This window comes from Monodelphis domestica, chromosome 6 (assembly GCF_027887165.1).
Source record: "Monodelphis domestica isolate mMonDom1 chromosome 6, mMonDom1.pri, whole genome shotgun sequence".
Lineage (NCBI taxonomy): Eukaryota > Metazoa > Chordata > Mammalia > Didelphimorphia > Didelphidae > Monodelphis > Monodelphis domestica.
Window position 1 is genome coordinate 43,794,768 of NC_077232.1, and position 20,855 is coordinate 43,815,622.

General features: G+C 40.7%; 1 protein-coding gene, 1 long non-coding RNA gene and 1 other non-coding gene across 3 annotated transcripts in view; 1 reads left to right on the forward strand and 2 right to left on the reverse strand.

The window, feature by feature from the left end:
* Nucleotides 1-6,776, reverse strand: part of EIF3M (eukaryotic translation initiation factor 3 subunit M) — a 23,536-nt gene extending 16,760 nt beyond the window's left edge. The window contains exon 1 of the mRNA XM_001380454.5: nucleotides 6,302-6,776. Coding sequence (XP_001380491.2) covers nucleotides 6,302-6,343 — 42 coding nt within the window. The 5' untranslated portion in view covers nucleotides 6,344-6,776. The remainder of the gene's footprint in view (nucleotides 1-6,301) is intronic.
* MIR7319 (microRNA mir-7319) lies at nucleotides 5,885-5,946 on the reverse strand. The gene has a single exon (NR_127532.1). It is a non-coding gene; the product is annotated as a microRNA mir-7319 (primary transcript).
* On the forward strand, nucleotides 6,753-20,557 carry LOC130454999 (uncharacterized). The gene is made up of 2 exons (XR_008912759.1): nucleotides 6,753-6,869; nucleotides 9,099-20,557. It is a non-coding gene; the product is annotated as an uncharacterized LOC130454999 (long non-coding RNA).
* Nucleotides 20,558-20,855: the final 298 nt, after the last annotated feature.

A 20,855-nucleotide genomic window follows, 5' to 3' on the forward strand; every position in this document is an offset into this window, starting at 1 on the left:
TCCTTACATTCTCTCTACATTCCAGCCAAACCAGGGACAAGTTGTTCCTCAACCGTGGCATACAACACTGTTTTCTGCCTTTACTCAGTGTCTCACTCCTAGAATAAACTTCCTCAACTCATCTCATAGCTATGTCTTCTACGGGAAGACTTGGTTCAGGTAGATGCATCCTGCCCTTATTCCTTCCTACTTGCTAGTGAATTTCCCTTCCCTTCTAAAATTAAACTGTATTATTATGCTTATCCAAGTATATATCTGCCTGGTATTGTGCAGACTCCTCAAGGGCAGGAACTATATCATTCTTTTATTAGCACCTAGCACAGTGGCCAAACACAATGGCACTTAATATATGGAAGAAAATCTTTCAAATTGGCTTAAGCTTCAAGAAGGCTAACCAGATAGTTAGGCCTTGCAACTGAACAACAGATAAGGAAGGATGGAGGGAGCAGGGTACAAAAGCTCAGCTTACTTAAAGGGCTACATTTTCATCAGGGGCAAGGAGAACCACCTCAATGGGGGCTTACTGGGCTGCATGCCTTTGAGCCAAATTCTTGTTTTGTACTCTTATCTCTCCATAACCCTTACATATTGAAGACCTTGGTGCTGGATATTTCTATTTCTTCCTTTTTTCCAGTATAGGGGAAAAGCAGAAACATCAAGGGATATATAAGGACAATCATAAAATTAAAGTATAAAGCTTGGTCTTAGCCATGCACCATATGTCTAAGTGATGGGGATACAAAGAAAGACAAATGCACAGTTCCTAACGGAGCTTAATTAGTTCAGTGTAACAAGGGTGATAAAGGGGAGACTGGGAAGAGGTTCACAACATGTGAACCAGCATGTAAGAGAAAGCAAAAGAAGGCAATCAGGCAAGAAGGTATGGGGCTATCACTCTCCTTTGTTAGCTGGATTCCCATGAACCCTACAAGAACCACTGCAATCAAATGGACAGCTTTGTTCTCAGGAGATGAGGAAAACAACAAGCTAATGGGGAGCCCTATTCATAAATGGACTGGCAGTGAGCTCTGTGGACAAGCCATTCTGTTTAGAGGCCTAGACTAAAAAAAAAAAAAAAAGCCTTTAGAAAGATTGGTCAGCCAACCAGCCCAACAAGAACATTCAACTGGTGACTGACTAGGCTGAATTAGAGGGCCACTGAGGTCTCACTTCCAACTGGAACTCTAGGCTATCACCACCATGCTCCACAGAACAAGATGTTTTTCTTCCTGTACAATTAAGCTTCTTAGACACACTCTGCCTGACACATCAACTGTCACAAGACCAGAGGATACTCAACTATGAATGGAAACATAATGTTGTCCCATTGCTCTCAACCCAAACATGCAATGGCCAAGGGGTCAAATAATTGGTTCCATGAATACATCAAGCAATTGCCATCCAAGAGGCACTGGTGCCAAATGTAACTATATTACAAATAATAAGAAATGGAGGGTCCACTATACTGGGAGTCTGAAGGGATTATTATTAGGTGAAATAGCAGGAATTCTGCTTTTGAGGAAGGGAGTTGGCTTCCTCCTTAAATAGCATTAGTCTGCTCTCCAATAGTCACAGGAAGTAATGTCTCTCAGTGTTAGGATTCTACTTGCCTTAGGAGAAAGAATGAAGGGCAAGAAGTTGCAAAGGGGCAAATTCAGGCTTGATGCAAGGAAAAACTTTATAATTAGTTATCAGGAATGGCTGCTTTTATCAGGCAGAGAGCTCCCCAGAGTCCTTATGTAGCTACACCAAGTCACTTTTTGTTAACATACTATTTTTGTCCAAATAGAATACAAGTTCACTGAGGGCAGAGGATGGATTTTATATTCTGAGTGCTTTGTCCAAGATGGCTGGATTGGTGTGCCTCCAAGAAATTTTCAATTCTCAGTCTGTGATTTTGTGGGGGTAGTCTGATTTATGTGAGATATAATACTAAAATATGGTCCAAACAAATTAGAAGATACTCACTTTTTGTCCACATGTGAATTATTCTCTAGTATTTATTCAATGAACACATGGTTTTCACCTGTCATCTTCACTGGCCCCAAGTGCTAAATTGGGTGAATCAAGGATTTTAAAGCAACAAGATACAAAACAGGATTTGAGTAATGTATGATCCATTTTAGGGATGGGAAAAATCATGACCTGATTTAGGAATACCATGATACTAAAATATGATCAAAGGACTATGGAGTCAAGAGAAGAAAGGAACCTTAAAGGTCATATACATCCTCATTTTAAGAGGTGGTACTTCTGTTTACCAGGACAAACCCTCATATATATATATACACACACACACACACATATATATGTGTATATATACACATACACATATATATACACATACACATATACATATATATAATCTTATTCTATTATATTTCTCTGGAAGGTTACCTACCACCTCTTTCTAGAATCCATATTCTCTAATCTTCAATATCTGTCTACTGCTTGCTAACCTACTACCTACAAACATATCTAACTCAAAAAACTCTCATTTGATCCTTCTGTTCCTGTAAGCTACTGCCAAATCTCTTTTACAAACCAACTTTTCTTCTTAAGATAGTATCTTAAATCTATAATCTAGTTTCTGCCTTTATTCAACTCAAATTGCTCTCTCCAAAATCACCAATGATCTTTTAAAGGTCAAATTTAATGGCTTTTCCCTCAATAGTCATCCTCCCTGACCTCCTGCAGTCTTTTGATTCCCTTGGATCACTCTCTTCTCTCAAGTTTCCATGACACTATTCTGTTCCATTCCTGCTCCTGTCTGACTACTCTTCAATTTCCTTTACTGGATCTCCATCAAGGTTCCACCACCTAATAATGATGGGTGACTTACAGGGCTTTGTCCTGGGTCCTTTTCTCTTTTCCCTCTTTATTATTTCACTCGGTGATCTCATCATCTCCCATGGATTTAACCTGTCTGCTAACTGCCAGACTCACATCTTTAGATACCTATATTTGACATATTGAATTTTCCATATTGAACATATTAAAAATCAAGGGAACCGCTATCCTCTTGGTCACTCAAGCTTAGAACTTGGGTGCCATCCTTGTCTCCTCACTCTCTCACTACTCATAAAATCATTCAACACCTGACAAGTCTTGTCAATGTCTTGTATTTCTCCCTTCTATGTTCTGATATCTCGGCCTGGGCTACTGCAATAGCCTGTTGGATGGTCTTCTTGATAGTCTCTTCCTATTCCATCCAGTTGTCAAAGTGAACTTCCTAAAGTGTAGGCCTAACCATGTCATTCACTTGCATTCAATAAATTCCAGTGGGATCTCCCATCAACTACAGAAATATAGTGCCAGTTTAGATATTAATGGCTTTCATAACATGGCCTCCTCTGACCTTTTCAGTCTTCTTCCACCTTCCTCCAACAACAATGGAAGGCTGTCACCAAGTGACACTGGTCTCACAAGATACTCCAAATACACTTGAGGCTTTTTTCAATGGCTCTCTTTGAAACCTGAAAATCTCTTTCCTCCTCATCTCTAAATGAAAATCCAGGTATTTAACTTTATCAGTACCAAACAATAGGAAATATGAGGTTAAATAATCTTACCCTACCATTCCTACACACATCTTTCCCCCTCATTTATTTCCAACTCCCCTCCACTTTTATTCTCCCCCCCCCCCCAATCAGGCTTCATTGGTTGTCACCCTCAGGGCTAAAGAGTTACAAACACAACACTTAAGAGTTAGAAGGAAGCACAGATGGTATTTCACTTGACAATGGATGGACACACATCCTCTGTTAACCCCTAACTAAAACACTTCATTATTAAAATTCTAACTTCTTGTTAAAGCCCACCCCCCCAAAACCTTTAAATGTCAACTTCATCATTTCTTTTAGTTTCGGTTGAGACAAGGGATTTTTCATGAGGCACCTTCAAAACCAATACTACATTACCAAAATGAATTTCAACAAGGTTCAAATGAAACCATTCACAGTCAGAAAGTTATCATTTCATCTTAAATATACATTGTACCAATTGATAATTAACTCTTTACAAGGATAGGACAATCCAAAACCCCATTCCCCACCCCCCATAGCTGCACAGGAGGTATGTATACACATACCAATATCCAATGTATTCTCTCCCCACACTGCTGTCTTAGAACACCTAGCTTCTTTTAAGGCCCAGCTTCTGGTACCTCCCCTCTCTTCCATTACTCTGCATTTTACTTTTTATATATTTTGTGCATACATTTGTAAATGTTAACTCCCCTGACAGAATATCCTTCTTTTGGAGAGAAGGGACAGTTTTATTTTTGTCTTTGTAACCCCAGTAACTATCATATAATAAAATGAATGATTAAACCCTTTGAGTCAAAGGGGGAAAACACTAGGCATGCCACAAATTTCACAATTTCCCCAGCCCCAAATGAATACCTCATAAATTATCATACAAAAAAAAATAATAAGATGCGATTGCCATAAAATACCTTAAGTCAGCAATACGGACCAGTGCAATTCTGAAAGTGCATATTATACATATGTATCTATATAAAATAAAGCTTAAAATGCACTTCAGGTACCTTGAATGGAGATGTTGTGGTACAGCAGATAAGAGGACCAGCCTTGGAATCAAGTTCCTCTGGTCCACACTGTTTGAGATTTACATTTTAATGATCAAAGTGGGCAAATATCTTAATATTTCACTGCTTCCAAACAATGGCATTCAAGCACCAAAGTTAAAAAGAAATTGCTGATTGGCTCAGTGGAGGTTGTTTCCCTATAGGACTTTAGAGTTGGAGTGGACCTTAACAATGAGGGTATCAGGTCCAATTATTCATTTTACAGATGAAGAAGCTGAGGCTCAGTTACTTTGTTATTTGCTCAAGGCCACAACTAAGGATAAATATTCAACTAATGGTAAACTAACTCAAGTTTAAAACTAAACTCAACTCCCCAAATCCTCATCCCTTTCACACTTTCCTTATTATATTCTCTCAGTTCCTCAGGCTCACAGTCTAGATGTTAAACTTGACTTCTCACTCCTCCCTCCATCTAATCTGTTGCCAAGGCTTGCTGATTTCATTTTTGTCACATTTCTCCAAAGATCTCTTCACTCCTCTGATATGGTCACTACCTTAGACCTTTATTATCTCTTCATGACTGGACTACTTCATAAACTGCTGGTGGATCTGACACCTCAAGTCCTCTCCCACTCTAATCCATTCCCCAGCTGCCAAAGTGGTTTTACTATCGCACAAAAATCAGACAATGTCACTTCCCTATGCTAACACCAATGGCTCCCCATCACCTCCAAGATTAAATATAAAATCCTCTGCTCAAGGACCTTCCTACATTAAGGCCAGCCCAACTCCATCCAGTCTTTTTATACCTTACACCAGACAATGTCACCTACTCTTCAATTTGGAGATAATGGGCTCTTGGCTGTTCCAGAAATAAGTCTCTCCATCTCTTAACTCCAGGCATAGCCTCCATGCCTGGAATGCTCTCATCTCTGCCCCTTGACTCCCTTGGCTTTCCAACTAAAAATCTCCGTCTTGTACAGGAAATCTTTCCAATCCTTCCTGATTCTAGCACTATCTTCAATCTGTCCTGTCTGTAGCTTGTTTGTGTGGTGGTTGTTACCCCTCGTTAGACTGGGAGCTCCTCAGAGCAAGGAAGACCCAAAAATGCTGGCTAAATGCCAGGCTTGTCTATGCATGCTGATAACACTTTAAGAAGGGCACTGGTGCACAAGTTGGTGACACACTTCGTGCTTTATGGGCTGGGACACATGTTTTGCAAGTTTCCTCTAGACCCTCCCCACTACCACCATGGAGACCCTTTCTGGGCCCCACGACGCGTCTGGCTCCAGAGCTCCACGGGGTCACAGGCTTCCTGGCTAAGAGGGAGGTCAGACACCATCTCTAGTCCAACTTTCCCATTTTACAGATGAGGAAACAGGAGGCCCAGAGAGGGGGCGTGACCCGCCCACGGTCACACAGCGAGGAAGTGGCGGTGGCAGAGGTAGGACCGGAGATCGAGTTCCCCGTCGCGAATCTCGCGTGGGCTCCGCTCTTCTCGCGTGGACGAACACCAGAGCTCGCCTGGGGAGAGCTTCCCCGCGCCCCGAGATGTCGCTCCGGGCTTCTCAGGGCCCGATGCTAGTCCGTGTCCGAGACAGCACACCCCCTCCCCGTCCCGTTCCGCCACCACCCGCTCCAGGCCTCAGGCTTTGCCGGGCCTCGCTGAACCGACCCCAGCGTGGCGGCTCCCCGTCCCCCGCCTCCGCCCGCTCCGAGTCCCCCGCGCCCTGCGCGTCCCCCGGAGCCGACCTGGTCCTCCTCGGTGATGTCGATAAAGGCCGGGACGCTCATGGCGAAGGCTCCGGGAGCCGCAGCGGCCTGTGCTCGCTGTACCACGCCGACCGGAAAAGAGGCCTGCGTCCGGCTCTGCCGCCGCACAAGCCCTTCCGGGTCACCACGGCGCGGGTCATGGGAGGAGGCGGGGCCATGGTGCCGGGAAGCGGCCTCTACCCCGTGCGGGCCTGACGGCCTGTTCCCGCCCTGCCGGGCCTGGACCCCTCACGGCATGGGTAGGCCGCTGCCCCTCCCGTCCCCTCCTCACAGCATCCCTCATCGCTGCTCTGGGGAGTCCGAAGGCTACGCTCTTCCCGCCTCCCCCTCCGGAGCCCCGGAAACGGCTTCCGGCTAGGGCTCGCCTCGTTTTGGTCCATGCGCAGAGCCGTGTCCGCGGCCCCTACGGTGACCCTTCCGGCGGTCCGTACGTCTCCCCCACCTCCCCTAGCCTAAACTGTGCGCATGCGCGAGGGGGAGATTGACCACGTGCCGACCCTGGCAGGACCGGGCTGGCAGAGGGGATACTGAGGCTCCGAGAGCCAAGGTAATGGAGGCTCCTAGGTTCAGAGAAGTAAAGGGCATAAGAGGCTATGAAGTAGCACACTCCCTCGGTAACCCTGGGCAAGCCACTTCACCTCTGCCTGTCTTAGTGTCCTCTACTGTAAAATGGGCACAATAAGCACCTCCCGTCCCGGGATGTGATAGTGTCCTGAGATCCCATTGCAAAGCGCTTCCTGCAAAGGCAGGCTCCCAGTCAGTTCCTTCCAAATCTACTTCCATTATCTGGTGCTGGTGTCTTGGTCATTCCTCTTTCAAGTTAAAAGTAACAATACACCTCACACCTTACTGCCTAACACCTATTCTTCCACTTCAATTCCAATGCCTTCCTTATCTTTAATGTTTCCTGGCTTCCTATTTATTCTCTATGTAGCTTGTTAGGACATATTTCTTTGCTTAATGTTTTCCCCATTTGGTTGGCAGCTCCTTGAGATCAGGGACTGTCTTTTGCCTCTTTTTCTGTCCACAGCATTTAGCCCAGGACATAATAAGTGCTTAATACGGGTTGACTGAGAGTTGAGGAATAGGCCCTGAAGTGGTAAACTGACCTAATAAATAGTGGAATCAAAATTCAAAGTAGAAGTCTAAGTCTCTTTTACTACAACATGCTACCCTAATCAAAGAAATAAATGCAGAATATAGACAAAGGTTCTTAACCTGGAGTCCCCAGACTCCCAGGGGGTCTATGGATAGATTTCAGGGTGACCTTTAAATTTGAAGGAGGAAAAAAATTACCTCTGATTTCAGTAAGCTGTAACTGAAATCTGGCATTTCCTTCAATGATTAAAAAAAAAAAACAACATTCTGAGAAAGAAAGGGTCAATACTCTGCAGATTGACAAAGGGATCCATAAAACAAGAACATTTAAGAACCCATATAAAATTTTCCTCTCAACTTTAGGCTTAAAAAAATTCAGAGTATTTTATAGAATATTTGGAGGAAATTTACATTTCAGCTTTGATTTTTCACATATCTGGTATACAGAGTTGGAGAAGGTCATGCAAAAGGCTTTGGTGCCTATATTTCAGTACTTCAAAGATCTGAGATTCTTTGGTATGGATACTTTCTCTACAACAGCAGATTAAAACCTATGACTCGGTAGCCTAATCTCTGCTACCCTGTGTCTTTGTAGCTTATCTGAGAGAAAAGGGGCCACAGAGGCCAACTAGTCCAATTGGTACTTTAATAAATATTCTTTGAACATCCTTGGCAAGAGATAATTAATATTGGAAAAGTTTTTCCTTATGTCAAGGCTAAACCTGTATTTCTGCAATTTCTGCCCATTACTCCTAGTTTGATCTTTTGGGATGTAACAGAACAGGTCTTCAGATGACCATCATAAGTTTATATTTATAACTAGAATCTCCTAGAACTTGTGCTGCATGTAGTATAGTCTTTGAAAACCAATGGTGACCTCTATGTTTTGCTGCTGTTGGTGGTCTTGTTTTTTTCTCTTTTCTTCTTGAGTTATTTTTACCAAGTACTTGAATGAACCATTCAAGTGGTCCAAAGAGAAAAGTAAAATTCCAAACGTTGGCTCCTTTAGTCAGTATTAAATTTACAGACATTTATTAGCTTTTCCTAGGGGAAAAGCATGCCATTCAACACTTGAATCCATGTCCTAACCTCCTATTTATTTTTTAGTCTCACCTTTTGGTTAGTGATAAGAGATCAATGATCTCTTAATTACTAAATTGCTGTTTCTCAGTCTTGAGGTTTTTTGGCCTTTCTGCAGCTTTTGATACTATTGACCACTTTCACTTCTGGAATACTCTTCCTCAGTTTTCTTGGAACTTCTTTCTTGATTCTCTTCCTAGTTTTCTGACCGTTTTCTTCCCTGCACTGTTTTCAAAATCAACAGCCATATTCAGCCTCCTAATTGTGAGCATTCTCTATAGCAATTTTCTGGGTCCTCCCTTTTCCAGTTCTTTTAGAGATGTCATTAGCTCCCATGATTTTAATTCTTTCTTAAAGATACCTACCAAATGTATATGACTGGTTTCAATCACTCCCCTAAGCTCTAGTCCCTTACCAGCAACTACTTGACATTCACTTAGGTGTCCTATAGATATCTCAAACTCAATATATACAAAACAAAACTCATGATTTCCCTCCTATATCCTCCCTCTGTGAACCACCTCTTCAAACTTGTCTATTTCTAGTGAGATAATTCCAATCCATCCTAGGATGCAAGTTCCTAACTAAGTCTTTTCAGGTCAGCCTCCAGAAGACCATTACTTCGAAGCTGGTGGAGTTGGCTCTGTCGAGGACTTCCTGGTTGGTGATTCGGTCCTGTCATCGGATCCTCATGATTGACCAGAGAGAGCGTTGGTGGAATTGCTCCAGCTGTTTCATGTGCTTCCGGTACAGTGTCCATGTCTCGCAACCGTACAGGAGCGAGCTGAGGACCCCTGCGTTATACACTTTGAGCTTCATCGCAGTGCTTACACCGCTGTGTTGGAGGACTTTGCAGCGCAGTCGCCTGAGTGCCTGGCTGGCCTTTTGGATCCTGGCATTGATTTCATGGTCTAGGGACCTGTCTTGGCGATGGTGCTGCCCAGGTACTTGAAAGTGTTGACATTAGAAAGCTGAGTGCCGTTGATAGTTACGCAGGGCTGGTTCGTTGGCCTCCCTGGTGCAGGTTGGAACAGCACCTCTGTTATGCTGAGGCTGATAGTCAAGCCAAACAGTTTTGTTGCGGTAGTGAACCTGTCCACAATGGTTTGAAGATGATTTTCTTGGTGAGCCATGAGAGCACAGTCATCTGCGAAGAGAGCTACCAGGATGAGTCTCTCTGTTGTCTTTGTTTTTTCAGTCAGGCGGCGAGGGTCGAATAGTGAGCCATCCAGTTGGTATTTGATGTAGATGCCCAGGTCTAGATCCATCACAGCATGTTGTAATACTTGGGTGAAAAATAGGTTGAATAGCACCAGGGCAAGGACAGGGCCTTGTTTCACGCCACTGGAGATGTTGAAGCGATCGGAAGTCTCTCCACCAGATAGGACTTCCCCTGTCATATCGACATGAAAGAGCTGGATCAGTTTGACGAATTTTTCTGGGCAACCGAGCTTGCTGAGGATCACCCACAGTGCGTCCCTGTTCACTGTGTCAAATGCCTTTGTCAGGTCTATGAAGACAATGTAGAGACTCAGGTTCTGCTCAAGGCATTTTCCCTGCATTTGCCTCACCGTGAAGACCATGTGGATGGTGCTGCGATCTGGTCGGAAGCCACATTGTGATTCAGACAGATTCTGCTCTGAAACAGATGACAGGAGTCTGTTGAGTATAACATGGGCAGTCCATTACATCCTATTGTACCACAGTGTATCAGTCTCTATGTACAATGTTTTCCTGGTTCTGTTCCTCTCGCTCTGCATCAATTCCTGGAGGTTGTTCCAGTCCCCATGAAATTCCTCCACTTTATTATTCCTTTTAGCACAATAGTATTCCATCACTAACATGTACCACAATTTGTTCAGCCATTCCCCAATTGAAGGGCTTCCTCTCATTTTCCAATTTTTTGCCACCACAAAGAGCGCAGCTATAAATATTTTTGTACATGTCTTTTTGCTTATTATCTCTTTGGGGTACAAACCCAGCAGTGCTATGGCTGGATCAAAGGGCAGACAGTCTTTTATCGCCCTTTGGGCATAGTTCCAAATTGCTCTCCAGAATGGTTGGATCAATTCACAATTCCAGCAGCAATGTATTAATATCCCAACTTTGCCACATCCCCTCTAGCATTCATTACTTTCCTTTGCTGTCATATTAGCCAATCTGCTAGGTGTGAGGTGGTACCTCAGAGTTGTTTTGATTTGCATCTCTGATTATGAGATTTAGAACACTTTTTCATGTGCTTATTAATAGTTTTGATTTCTTAAACTGAAAATTACCTATTCATGTCTCTTGCCCACTTATCAATTGGAGAATGGCTTGATTTTTTGGTACAATTGGTTTAGCTCTTTATAAATTTGAGTAATTAGACCTTTGTCAGAGGTTTCTGTAATGAGGATTGTTTCCTAATTTGTTGCTTCCCTTCTAATTTTGGATGCATTAGTTTTGTTTGTACAAAAACTTTTTAATTTGATGTAACCAAAATTATTGATTTTACATTTTGTGATTTTTTTCTAGCTCTTTGCTTGGTTTTAAAGTCTTTTCTTTCCCATAGATCTGACAAGTATACTATTCTGTGTTCGCCTAATTTGCTTATAGTTTCCTTCTTTATATTCAGGTCATTCACCCATTCTGAGTTTATCTTGGTGTAGGGTGTGAGATGTTGATCCAGACCTAATCTCTCCCATACTGTCTTCTAATTTTCCCAGCAGTTTTTATCAAATAGTGGATTTTGGTCCCCTAAACTGGGATCTTTGGGCTTATCATTGACTGTCTTGCTGAGGTCATTTACCCCAAGTCTATTCTTCTATGCTTCTATGCGTCTATGCTTCTCCTTTCTGTCTCTTAGCCAGTATTATATTGATGACCACTGCTTTATAGTATAGTTTGAGATCTGGGACTGCAAGTCCTCCTTCCTTTGCATTTTTTTCATGATTTCCTTGGTTATCCTTGACCTTTTGATCTTCCAAATGAACTTTGTTATGGTTTTCTCTAAAAAAGTTTTTTGGTAGTTCAATGGGTATGGTACTAAATAAGTAAATCAATTTGGGTAGGATTGCCATTTTTATTATGTTAGCTCATCCCACCCATGAGTAATCAATGTTTTTCCAGTTGTTTAGATCTAATTTTAATTGTGTGAAGAGTGTTTTGTAGTTGTGTTTATATAGTTCCTGTATTTGTCTCGGCAGATAGATTCCTAAGTAATTTATATTGTCTAGGGTGATTTTAAATGGTATTTCTCTTTCTAATTCTTGCTGCTGATATGGGTTGGAGATATATAGAAATGCTGATGACTTATACGGGTTTATTTTGTATCCTTCAACTTTGCTAAAGTTGTTGATTATTTTGACTAGCTTTTTTGGTTGATTCTCTAGGATTCTTTAAGTAGTGTAAAGATTAAAATTTAGGGGAGATGGGGAGACTGAGGCAGGTAGAAATTAGTTTCTCTCTGCAAGGAATATTATATTTTTTAGAGGTTTATTAAAGGTTAAAGATTAAATAATATACAACTAAGAAACATGTGCCTAGGCCAGAGGCCTAGACAAAATAACCTCACATCACACAAGAGACCGCCTGCTCCAAAACGGAAGTCCAAAAAGAGCCGAGAGAGAGCCCTCAAAAGCCTTTGAATCAGCTTAAATATCTTCTAGATCTCGGCCCAGGTGCGATTACAAGGCATTCTGGGGAAGTGGAGCAAAGGCTCGTGGGGATTGTAGTCCTGTATTCGAGTCTATTTTTTACAGTAGATCATCATATCATCCACAAAGAGCGATAGCTTGTTCTCCTCCTTGCCAATTTTAATACCTTCAATTTCTTTTTCTTCTCTAATTGCTCCTGCTAGTGTTTCTAGTACAATGTTAAATAATAGAGGTGATAATGGGCATCCTTGTTTCACTCCTGATATTATTGGGAATGCATCTAGATTATCCCCATTGCAGATGATATTTGCTGATGGTTTTAGATATATACTGTTTATTATTTTTAGGAAAGATCCTTCTATTCCTATACTTTCTAGTGTTTTCAATAGGAATGGGTGTTGTATTTTATCAAAGGTTTTTTCTGCATCTATTGAGATAATCATGTGATTTTTGTCGGTTTGCTTGTTAATATGGTCAATTATGTGGATGGTTTTCCTAATATTGAACCATCCTTGCATTCCTGGTATGAATCTTACCTGGTCATAGTGAATAACCCTTTGTGATGACTTGCTGGAGTTTTTTTGCTAGTATCCTATTTAGGATTTTTGCATCTATATTCATTAAGGAGATTGATCTATAGTTTTCTTTCTCTGTTTTTGACCTGCCTGGCATTGGGATCAGTACCATATTTGTGTCGTAAAATGAATTTGGTAGAACTCCTTCTTTGCTTATTTTGTCAATTAGTTTGTATAATATTGGGATTAGTTGTTCTTTGAATGTTTGATAGAATTCATTTGTGAATCCATCAGGACCTGGGGATTTTTTCTTAGGGAGTTCTTTGATGGATTGTTCAATCTCTTTTTCTGATATGGGGATATTTAGGTAATCCATTTCTTCCTCTGTTAGACTAGGCAATTTATATTTTTGTAAGTATTCATTCATATCACCTAGATTGCCATATTTGTTGCCATATAGTTGGGCATAATAGTTTTTAGTGATTGCCTTAATTTCCTCTTCATTAGAGGTGAGGTCTCCCTTTTTATCTTGGATACTGTCAATTCGGTTTTCTTCTTTACTTTTTTTAATTAGACTTACCAGTACTTTGTCTATTTTATTTGTTTTTTCAAAGTACCAGCTTCTAGTCTTATTTATTAAATCAATAGTTCTTTGACTTTTAATCTTATTAATTTCTCCTTTGATTTTTAGGATCTCTAATTTAGTCTTCATCAGAGGATTTTTAATTTGTTCACTTTCTAGTTTTTTAATTTGCATGCCCAATTCATTGACCTCTGCCCTCCCTAATTTGTTAATATATGAACTCAAGGATATAAATTTCCCCCTGAGTATTACTGCTTTGGCTGCATTCCATAGGCTTTGAAAGGATGTCTCATCATTGTCATTTTCTTCAGTGAAGTTATTAATTGTTTCTATGATTTGTTCTTTAACTAACTGGTTTTGGAGAATCGTATTGTTTAATTTCCAATTAATTTTTGATTTACCTCTCCATGTGCCCTTACTAATTATTATTTTCATTGCATTGTGATCTGAGAAGATTGCATTCATTATTTCTGCTCTTTTGCATTTGTTTGCAATATTTTTATGACATAATACATGGCCAATTTTTGTGAATGTACCATGTACTGCTGAAAAGAAGATCTATTCCTTTTTGTCCCTATTTATTTTTCTCCACATATCTACTAACTCTCATTTTTCTAATATTTCATTTACTTCTCTTACCTCTTCCTTATTTATTTTTTGGTTTGATTTATCTAGTTCGGATAGAGGAAGGTCCAGGTCTCCCACTAGTATAGTTTTTCTATCTATTTCATCCTTGAGCTCCCCTAGTTTCTCCTTTAGAAATTTGCATGCTCTGCCATTTGGTGCATACATATTGAGTACTGATATTTCCTCATTGTCTATACTGCCTTTTCTCAGGATGTAATTACCTTCCCTGTCTCTTTTAACTAGATTTATTTTTACTTTGGCTTTGTCAGATATCATGATTGCGACTCCTACCTTCTTTTTGTCAGTTGATGTCCAATAGATTTGGCTCCATCCTCTTACTTTCACCCTATGCATATCTACCTTCCTCATGTATGTTTCTTGTAGACAGCATATGGTAGGGTTTTGGATTCTAATCTACTCTGCTATTTTCTTGCATTTTATGGGTGAGTTCATTCCAATCAAATTCAGAATTATGATTACTACTATGATTTCCCAGCATTTTGATTTCTACTCCTGGTCCTGCCTTTTCTTCTTTCACTATTTCCTTCTACACCAATGTTTGTTTTTAGTCAATCCCCCTAGTTCCCATCCTCATTTTACATTCCTTTCTACCCCCTCCCTTCTCATTCCCCCCTTATTTGCCTTGCAGTCTTTCTAAAACTACCTCCCACCCTCTCCCTCCCTTGTACTTCTTCCCTCCCCACCAGTCCATTTGTTACACTTCTACTCCCCTATAAGGTGCAAATCTATTCTCTGCCCCAATGAATTGGGTTGTTTTTCCCTCTGTGGGTCAATTTCAATGCACATAAGAGTTGAGTATTCCCTATCTCCAACCTCTTTACCCTTCCAGTGTATTGATGTTCTCCCCCCCTCCCTCCACGAGCTTCTTTGTGACATATAAATTTACCCCCTTTTGCTTCTTTTCCCATTTCTTTTAGTATTAACCTCTTTTTTTAGCTCTAGGTGTATATATAATATATATACACTTGTATATTATTTATGCATACATATGTCTAAATACCTATTTATGTCTTGTCATTTCATTCTATAGAGTTTGTCACTGTTCCCTCTAAGTGTAATTCTTCTAGCTGCCCAATTGAAAATAACAATTTTTAAGAGTTACCAATGACCTTTATTTTTATAGGGATACATATTTTAACTTATTGGGTCTCTTTAAAAAAGTGTTTTTTTTCTTGTTTTTTTTCTCCTCCCCTCCCCCCTTTTAAATTACCTTTTGATGATTCTCTTGAGTTCTGTGCTTGGGCATCAAATTTTCTGTTCAGGTCTGGTCTTTTCTTTATAAATTCTTGGAATTCTTCTATTTTGTTGAATGACCATACTTTCCCCTGTAAGAATATAGTCAGTTTTGCTGGGTAGTTGATTCTTGGTTGTAGACCTAGTTCCCTTGCTTTCCAGAATATCATATTCCATGCCTTTCAGTCCTTCAGTGTGGAAGCAGCCAGATCCTGAGTTATCCTCACTGTGGTTCCTTGGTATCTGAATGACTTCTTCTTGGCAGCTTGCAATATCTTTCTTTGTTTTGATAGTTCTTGAATTTGGCTATAATATTCTTGGGTGTTGTCAGTTGGGGATTATGTACATGAGGTGATCTGTGGAGTCTTTAAATCTCCACTTTTCCCTCTTGTTCTAGAATATCGGGGCAGTTTTCTTGAATAATTTCCTGTAGTATGATGTCCAGGTTTTTTCTTTTGTCATGGTCTTCTGGTAGACCAATGATTATTAAATTGTCTCTCCTCGAATGATTTTCTAAATCCTCTGTTTTGTGAATGAGATGCTTCATATTTTCCTCAATTTTTTCATTCTTTTGGTTTTGTTTTATAGTTTCCTACTGCCTTGTGAGGTCACTTAATTCTAGTTGTTGTATTCTTGTTTTTAAAGACTGGATTTCATCCCTGAATTTTTGGTCATCTTTCTCATTCTGGTCTGATTTTCTTTGGAGGTCATCTTTCATTCTCTTTACCTCATCTCTCATCTCCTTTGCCTCCTCTTTCATCTTCTTTGCCTCATTTTCAAGCTGTTTGATTTTGGCTTTCAAGACACTATTTTCTGTTTCCAGATGACTTATCTTAATTTTTAAAATCTTTTCCCAATTGTCTTCAGCCTCTTTTAATTGTGTTTTGAATTGCATTTTGAGTTCTTCCAAAATCTGTATCCAATTCGCTGGATTTCTGTTTTATTACTTGCCTGCCTGTGTATTGTTTGTTCTTGGTTCATTGCCTGTGCAGAAGCTGTCAATTGTAATTTCTTTCTTCTTTTTCTGTTGTTTGCTAATATTTATCCCTTCTTTGCTCCCTGTATTTTTCTGTGCTCTTGCTCCTCTCATTTTTTTTGATTTTGGGTCTTTCTGTCAGTTTCTCCTCTTGGAGCTTTGTCAGATTTCTCAGTGCAGTCTCTGGGGGAGGATTGTTGGAGTTTGAGATTCCCTGTACTCTGAAGTCTTTTGATGGAATTAAGTTCAGCTGGGATGGGTTGGATGTGCTCTGAAGCCAAAACCTCCTGGAAGTCTGGAGCAATATGGACAGTGTCAGCCCTCCTGTCCAGGCTGCCAGCTCTTTGCTCCCTCTCCAGCTGCTTCCTTGCTGCCTGTGTTTGACACGCTGAGCTTGGCACAGCCCTGCCCACAAGGTACATCCTCCAGACCAGAGCCTTTGCCCGCCCAGAGATTCCTGCTCCCACTGGAGGCTTTGCACTCTAGGTGTGGGGGGGAATGGGTCCTGGGACCTTCCTTCTGCCTTCCCCCTAAGCCTGAGTGTTCTTGGATTTTGACTTTTGGAGGGGCATACCTTTTGAATTGAGTCCAGCAGGAGGGTTCCCCAGCTCTGTCTTGTTGTTAGATTTGATTTTCAGTCCCCTAGGAACATTCAGTTTGTGATCAGTAAGGAAGGATTTTCAGAGGTCTGAGCTATTGCTGCTCCTAAGCTGCCATCTTGACTCCTCTCCCAGTTGATGAATTTTAAGAATGAATGATGTTGGAGATCTCTGATGTCCTCTTGTAATATAATACTGAACTTAACAAAGCACTCGCCATCAGAGAATCTCTATAGTTTATAGATAATTCAATTTTATTGCAGGCATATTATATATGATTAAAATGACCTTATTGGTGAATAAACTATTGGTTAAGGAGGTTGTTTGGTAACCTGTTGAAAATGATGCAGAAACTCACTTGTAGATTGAAGTTTAGAAATTAAAGGATAGCCCTACATTTTTTAACCTTTACCTTTCACCTTAGAATCAATACTATGTATGGGTTTGTGAATTTTAGATTTACGCCACGCTGCTTAGTCTAACAAAAGAGGAATGGGATATTCCCTGGCGACCAAATTAATTTAGATTAAGTCACAACCCTAAAATTACCTTTACAGGTTCCAAGGCAGAAGAGTTGGAAGAGTCTGAGACCAGATTTGAACCTAGTGCCTCCTGTCTCTTGTGATAATTAAAATGTTTTGGGAGCAAGGGTAATATATAACAATCATGACCACTGAAATATGTTTTCTACTATGTCTTGGGTTTATATAAATATAAGATGGTCACCAGGGAATATATTCCCAATTTATGAATATGCCCAAGCCAACTGGGTTTTATAGAGAAATTTAATTTATAATACACTGATTAATCAATAGAAAAAGAGAGAAAGTAAGAAAGAAATAAGAATGAATAAATCAGTCAGTTGATTTTATCACTCACCCAAGATCTCTCTAGGTAAGGCTTCTCATGCCAACCTCAGGCTCCACCTTCAAGAGAGCCTCCTTTCAAGAAATGTTTCAGAGAATTCTCCTCCTGACTCCTCCTGAGTTCTCCTTCCACAGCCTCCTTCAAGACCTCTCCAGGAGCTCTCCCTCCAGGACCTCTCTCCTCTCAGACTCCTTCAGAGCAAAACCTCTCAGAGCAAAACCTCCGGCACTTCCCTCCTCAGAGCCAAACTTCTCAGAGCAAAAAACCCTCCTTCCCTCCTGTCCTCAGACCCCGCTATCTTTAAGGAAACCATCTAAGTTCCCTCCCCTCAGTTCTCACATCTACCAATCACTGTCGATGTCTCCCCTGTGCCAATGGTGGTTCTAGTTTAACCCAGGACCACCCAGAGGTCTGCCCCTTTGCACATGACTGTTGAAGGTCATATTCTCAAATAATTAAATCTTGATCCTTTGCTGCAGCCCTTCCTAAATCCTGTTACTCTGAGTAGGGTGGAGATTGTAAGTTCCAAGACCTGGTTCTGTCATTCCAAGTATCTCTATTGTATCAATTCTAAAATCAATCATGACTCAAAGAACTTCCTGTTCTATGCTTAAGCATAGGTCAAAGCCCTTTCCATTGTTTAGCAAAAGGTTTCTGTCCTAAAGTAATCTTAAGTAGGGAGGAGAAAGATCCTCCCATGCCAAGAGGTTTCACATTCCAATAGAGTTCTTACTATCAGTAGGAATTTTTTTCCAAGTATGAAATTTCCCAATGGTGAAATTTCCAACATTCATAAGTCTAAGAAATTTTAAGGTTTACACTCTAGGCCTGGCTCTCAAACCACTGAGCCACCCAGCTGCCCCCCTCCCCATAGCCCTGATTCTTAAAGGCTCTATATAGTGGGAAATACATAGTACCACCAATCTCCCCATTATTTCTTTGTAGAAAGCAAAAATTCATGAAACACAAATAGTCATTGTAATATCTCCCAATTCTTTAACACTAATGGAGACACAATGATGACCTGTGGCTTCAAAATTAGTCCATTAATGTATATTGGGGAGAAAGAGGGGAAGAGGGGCTCAGATGAACAAACTGTTCTTTTGGCATAAAAACAATTATCTCTGAAAACAAGGAAGAATAGAAAGAAAGGTGAGTGACACCAAGGAAGGGTAATCACACTGAGTAAATTGAACCAGTTCACATGGACTGAGGAGTGTCAAGGTAATTCTATAACCCTTGATCTAGATCCATAGCATGTACTTTGTTCCCCTTGTAGTTCATAGGGCTGATCCAACACAGCAATTCACACATTCCTGAACTCAAGGTTTGTTAAAAAGCAAATAACACAAACCCCAAGTTATTTTTTTATTATTTTTTGTAAGCCATGAGTGATTCCCCCCCCACATGTTAGTAGCAACTTATTTATTATTTATTTATTCATTCATTTATTTATTTATTCATTCATTTATTTATTTATTTATTTATTTTGGATCCTCAAACCTGACATTTGGAATAATTCTTTAAAAAAAATTTCTTCCCCTGTCCCCCATACCTCTGTTCTATAATGCATATAATTTAATTGCTGGTACAAAAGTTCTAGCATCAAACAGGAGGACTTATATTTCAAGGAATACTCTCCCTGATTTTCTTTCTATGTATCTTGAGATCAAGGTGAACTGTCTTCCTGCCAGACTGGCTTGATAAACTGTTAACTTCAGAATTAATCATTTCTAGCTTTCCCCCCAGACCATCATAAAAGAACTTCCTGAAGCATAGCTGTTTGGGGGTGGAAGGAATCCAGTCAGTTTCAGTTGAAATTGAGACCAAAGAAAGGCCAACTATTCTGATGTGGAATGATAACTTGGTTATTGTAGTGTTAGAAGCTGGGCTACCAAAATGTTTTTATTATAATTATGGTAAAATATTCCCCACCTCCTTGATACAATCCCACCTTGGTTTATGTGTCATGTATACAGAAGTTTGTGTGTAAAAGTTGGCTCTGGAGGGAGTGAAAGAGAATATGCATGGGACAGAATTGAGTGTGTTATTCTGAAAATGAGCATTCAGCTTACAAAAACTCATTTGTTACCTTTTTGTTGGTTGAAGTCTCCAGGACAGGTTTGGGAGGGAGACTGATGAACAGATGGGGAAATGAACAGCTCTATTGCTTCCCTTGCCTCACCTGAGGTGGGTTGGAAGCACAGGTGTTTTTGTGTTGGTCAAAGCCTGGGGGTAGGGGTGGTGTGGTCTGATAGGGAGGCAGTGGGGAAATCTTGTGTATATGTTGACTGCTTGCTCCCTTGGCACTCCTTAGCCCATCATTGGAGGGCTCTCTTTCATGAAGGGGAATGAACATCTGCCTCCTTTTACTCCTGTCTTCTGACTCTGATTTTGTTTATTTGAGTGAGGGGGCACTTATAATCAATTTTTATCCCACACAAATAGAACTAGGGGTGAGTAGAACTGGGTTCTGTCAACTGCATTTATGGAACCCTCTAAGTTTGCCTGTGTCCCCTGGGTAACTTGCCTTGCCTTAAGGGAAGTCCCAGGCTGACCTTATCTTAGACTGAGTAATAAACCTTAACGTACCCAATGATCTCAGTTTAGACAGAATTAGTAGATATAACCAAATCTTAAGTACCCTTAGGGTTTTTTTTTCCATTGAATCAGAGGCTTCTCCCAAGTAGTCCAGCCCAAGGCTGGAATCATCCTTTCCTTGTATCCATTGTAAAGTATTAACTTCCCCCAGGCTGGACTCCTTCTCTTGTGTCCATTGTAAAGCCAATCAAATGAACCTTCAGGTCCTATATTCCCCCTGAAGTTTATAAGACCCAAGTTCTTCAGTTTACTGGAAAATCTCCTTTGGCAGTATGTTTTCCTAGGGACATTGTTTCCAGAGTCCCAGTGCTTTGGCTCTTTGTGGTATTTAGCACTTGACTGTGTGGTGGCCAAATCTTGAGCTTTGTTTCTCTTGTCCTGAATAAAGACTTATTCTTTCTGATGTTGTAGTGGTTCTGTGTTTTTCAAGGTTGACAGTTCTAATTCTGTGTCTGTCACCAATTAGTTGTGCGGCCTTGGGAAAAATTACTTGAATCTCGTTGGAACTCCTCTCTGTCATATGGGGTTATCTGTTATAATAAGGTAATAGAAGTGAAAGTGGTGCAGCTTGGTGGCTTAGCAGATGGAGAGCCAAGACTGGAGATGAGAATTTCCAGACTCAAATCTGGCCTCAGACACTTCCTAGCTGAGTTACCCTGGACAAGTCACAACCCCAGTTGCCTGGCCCTCACTGCTCT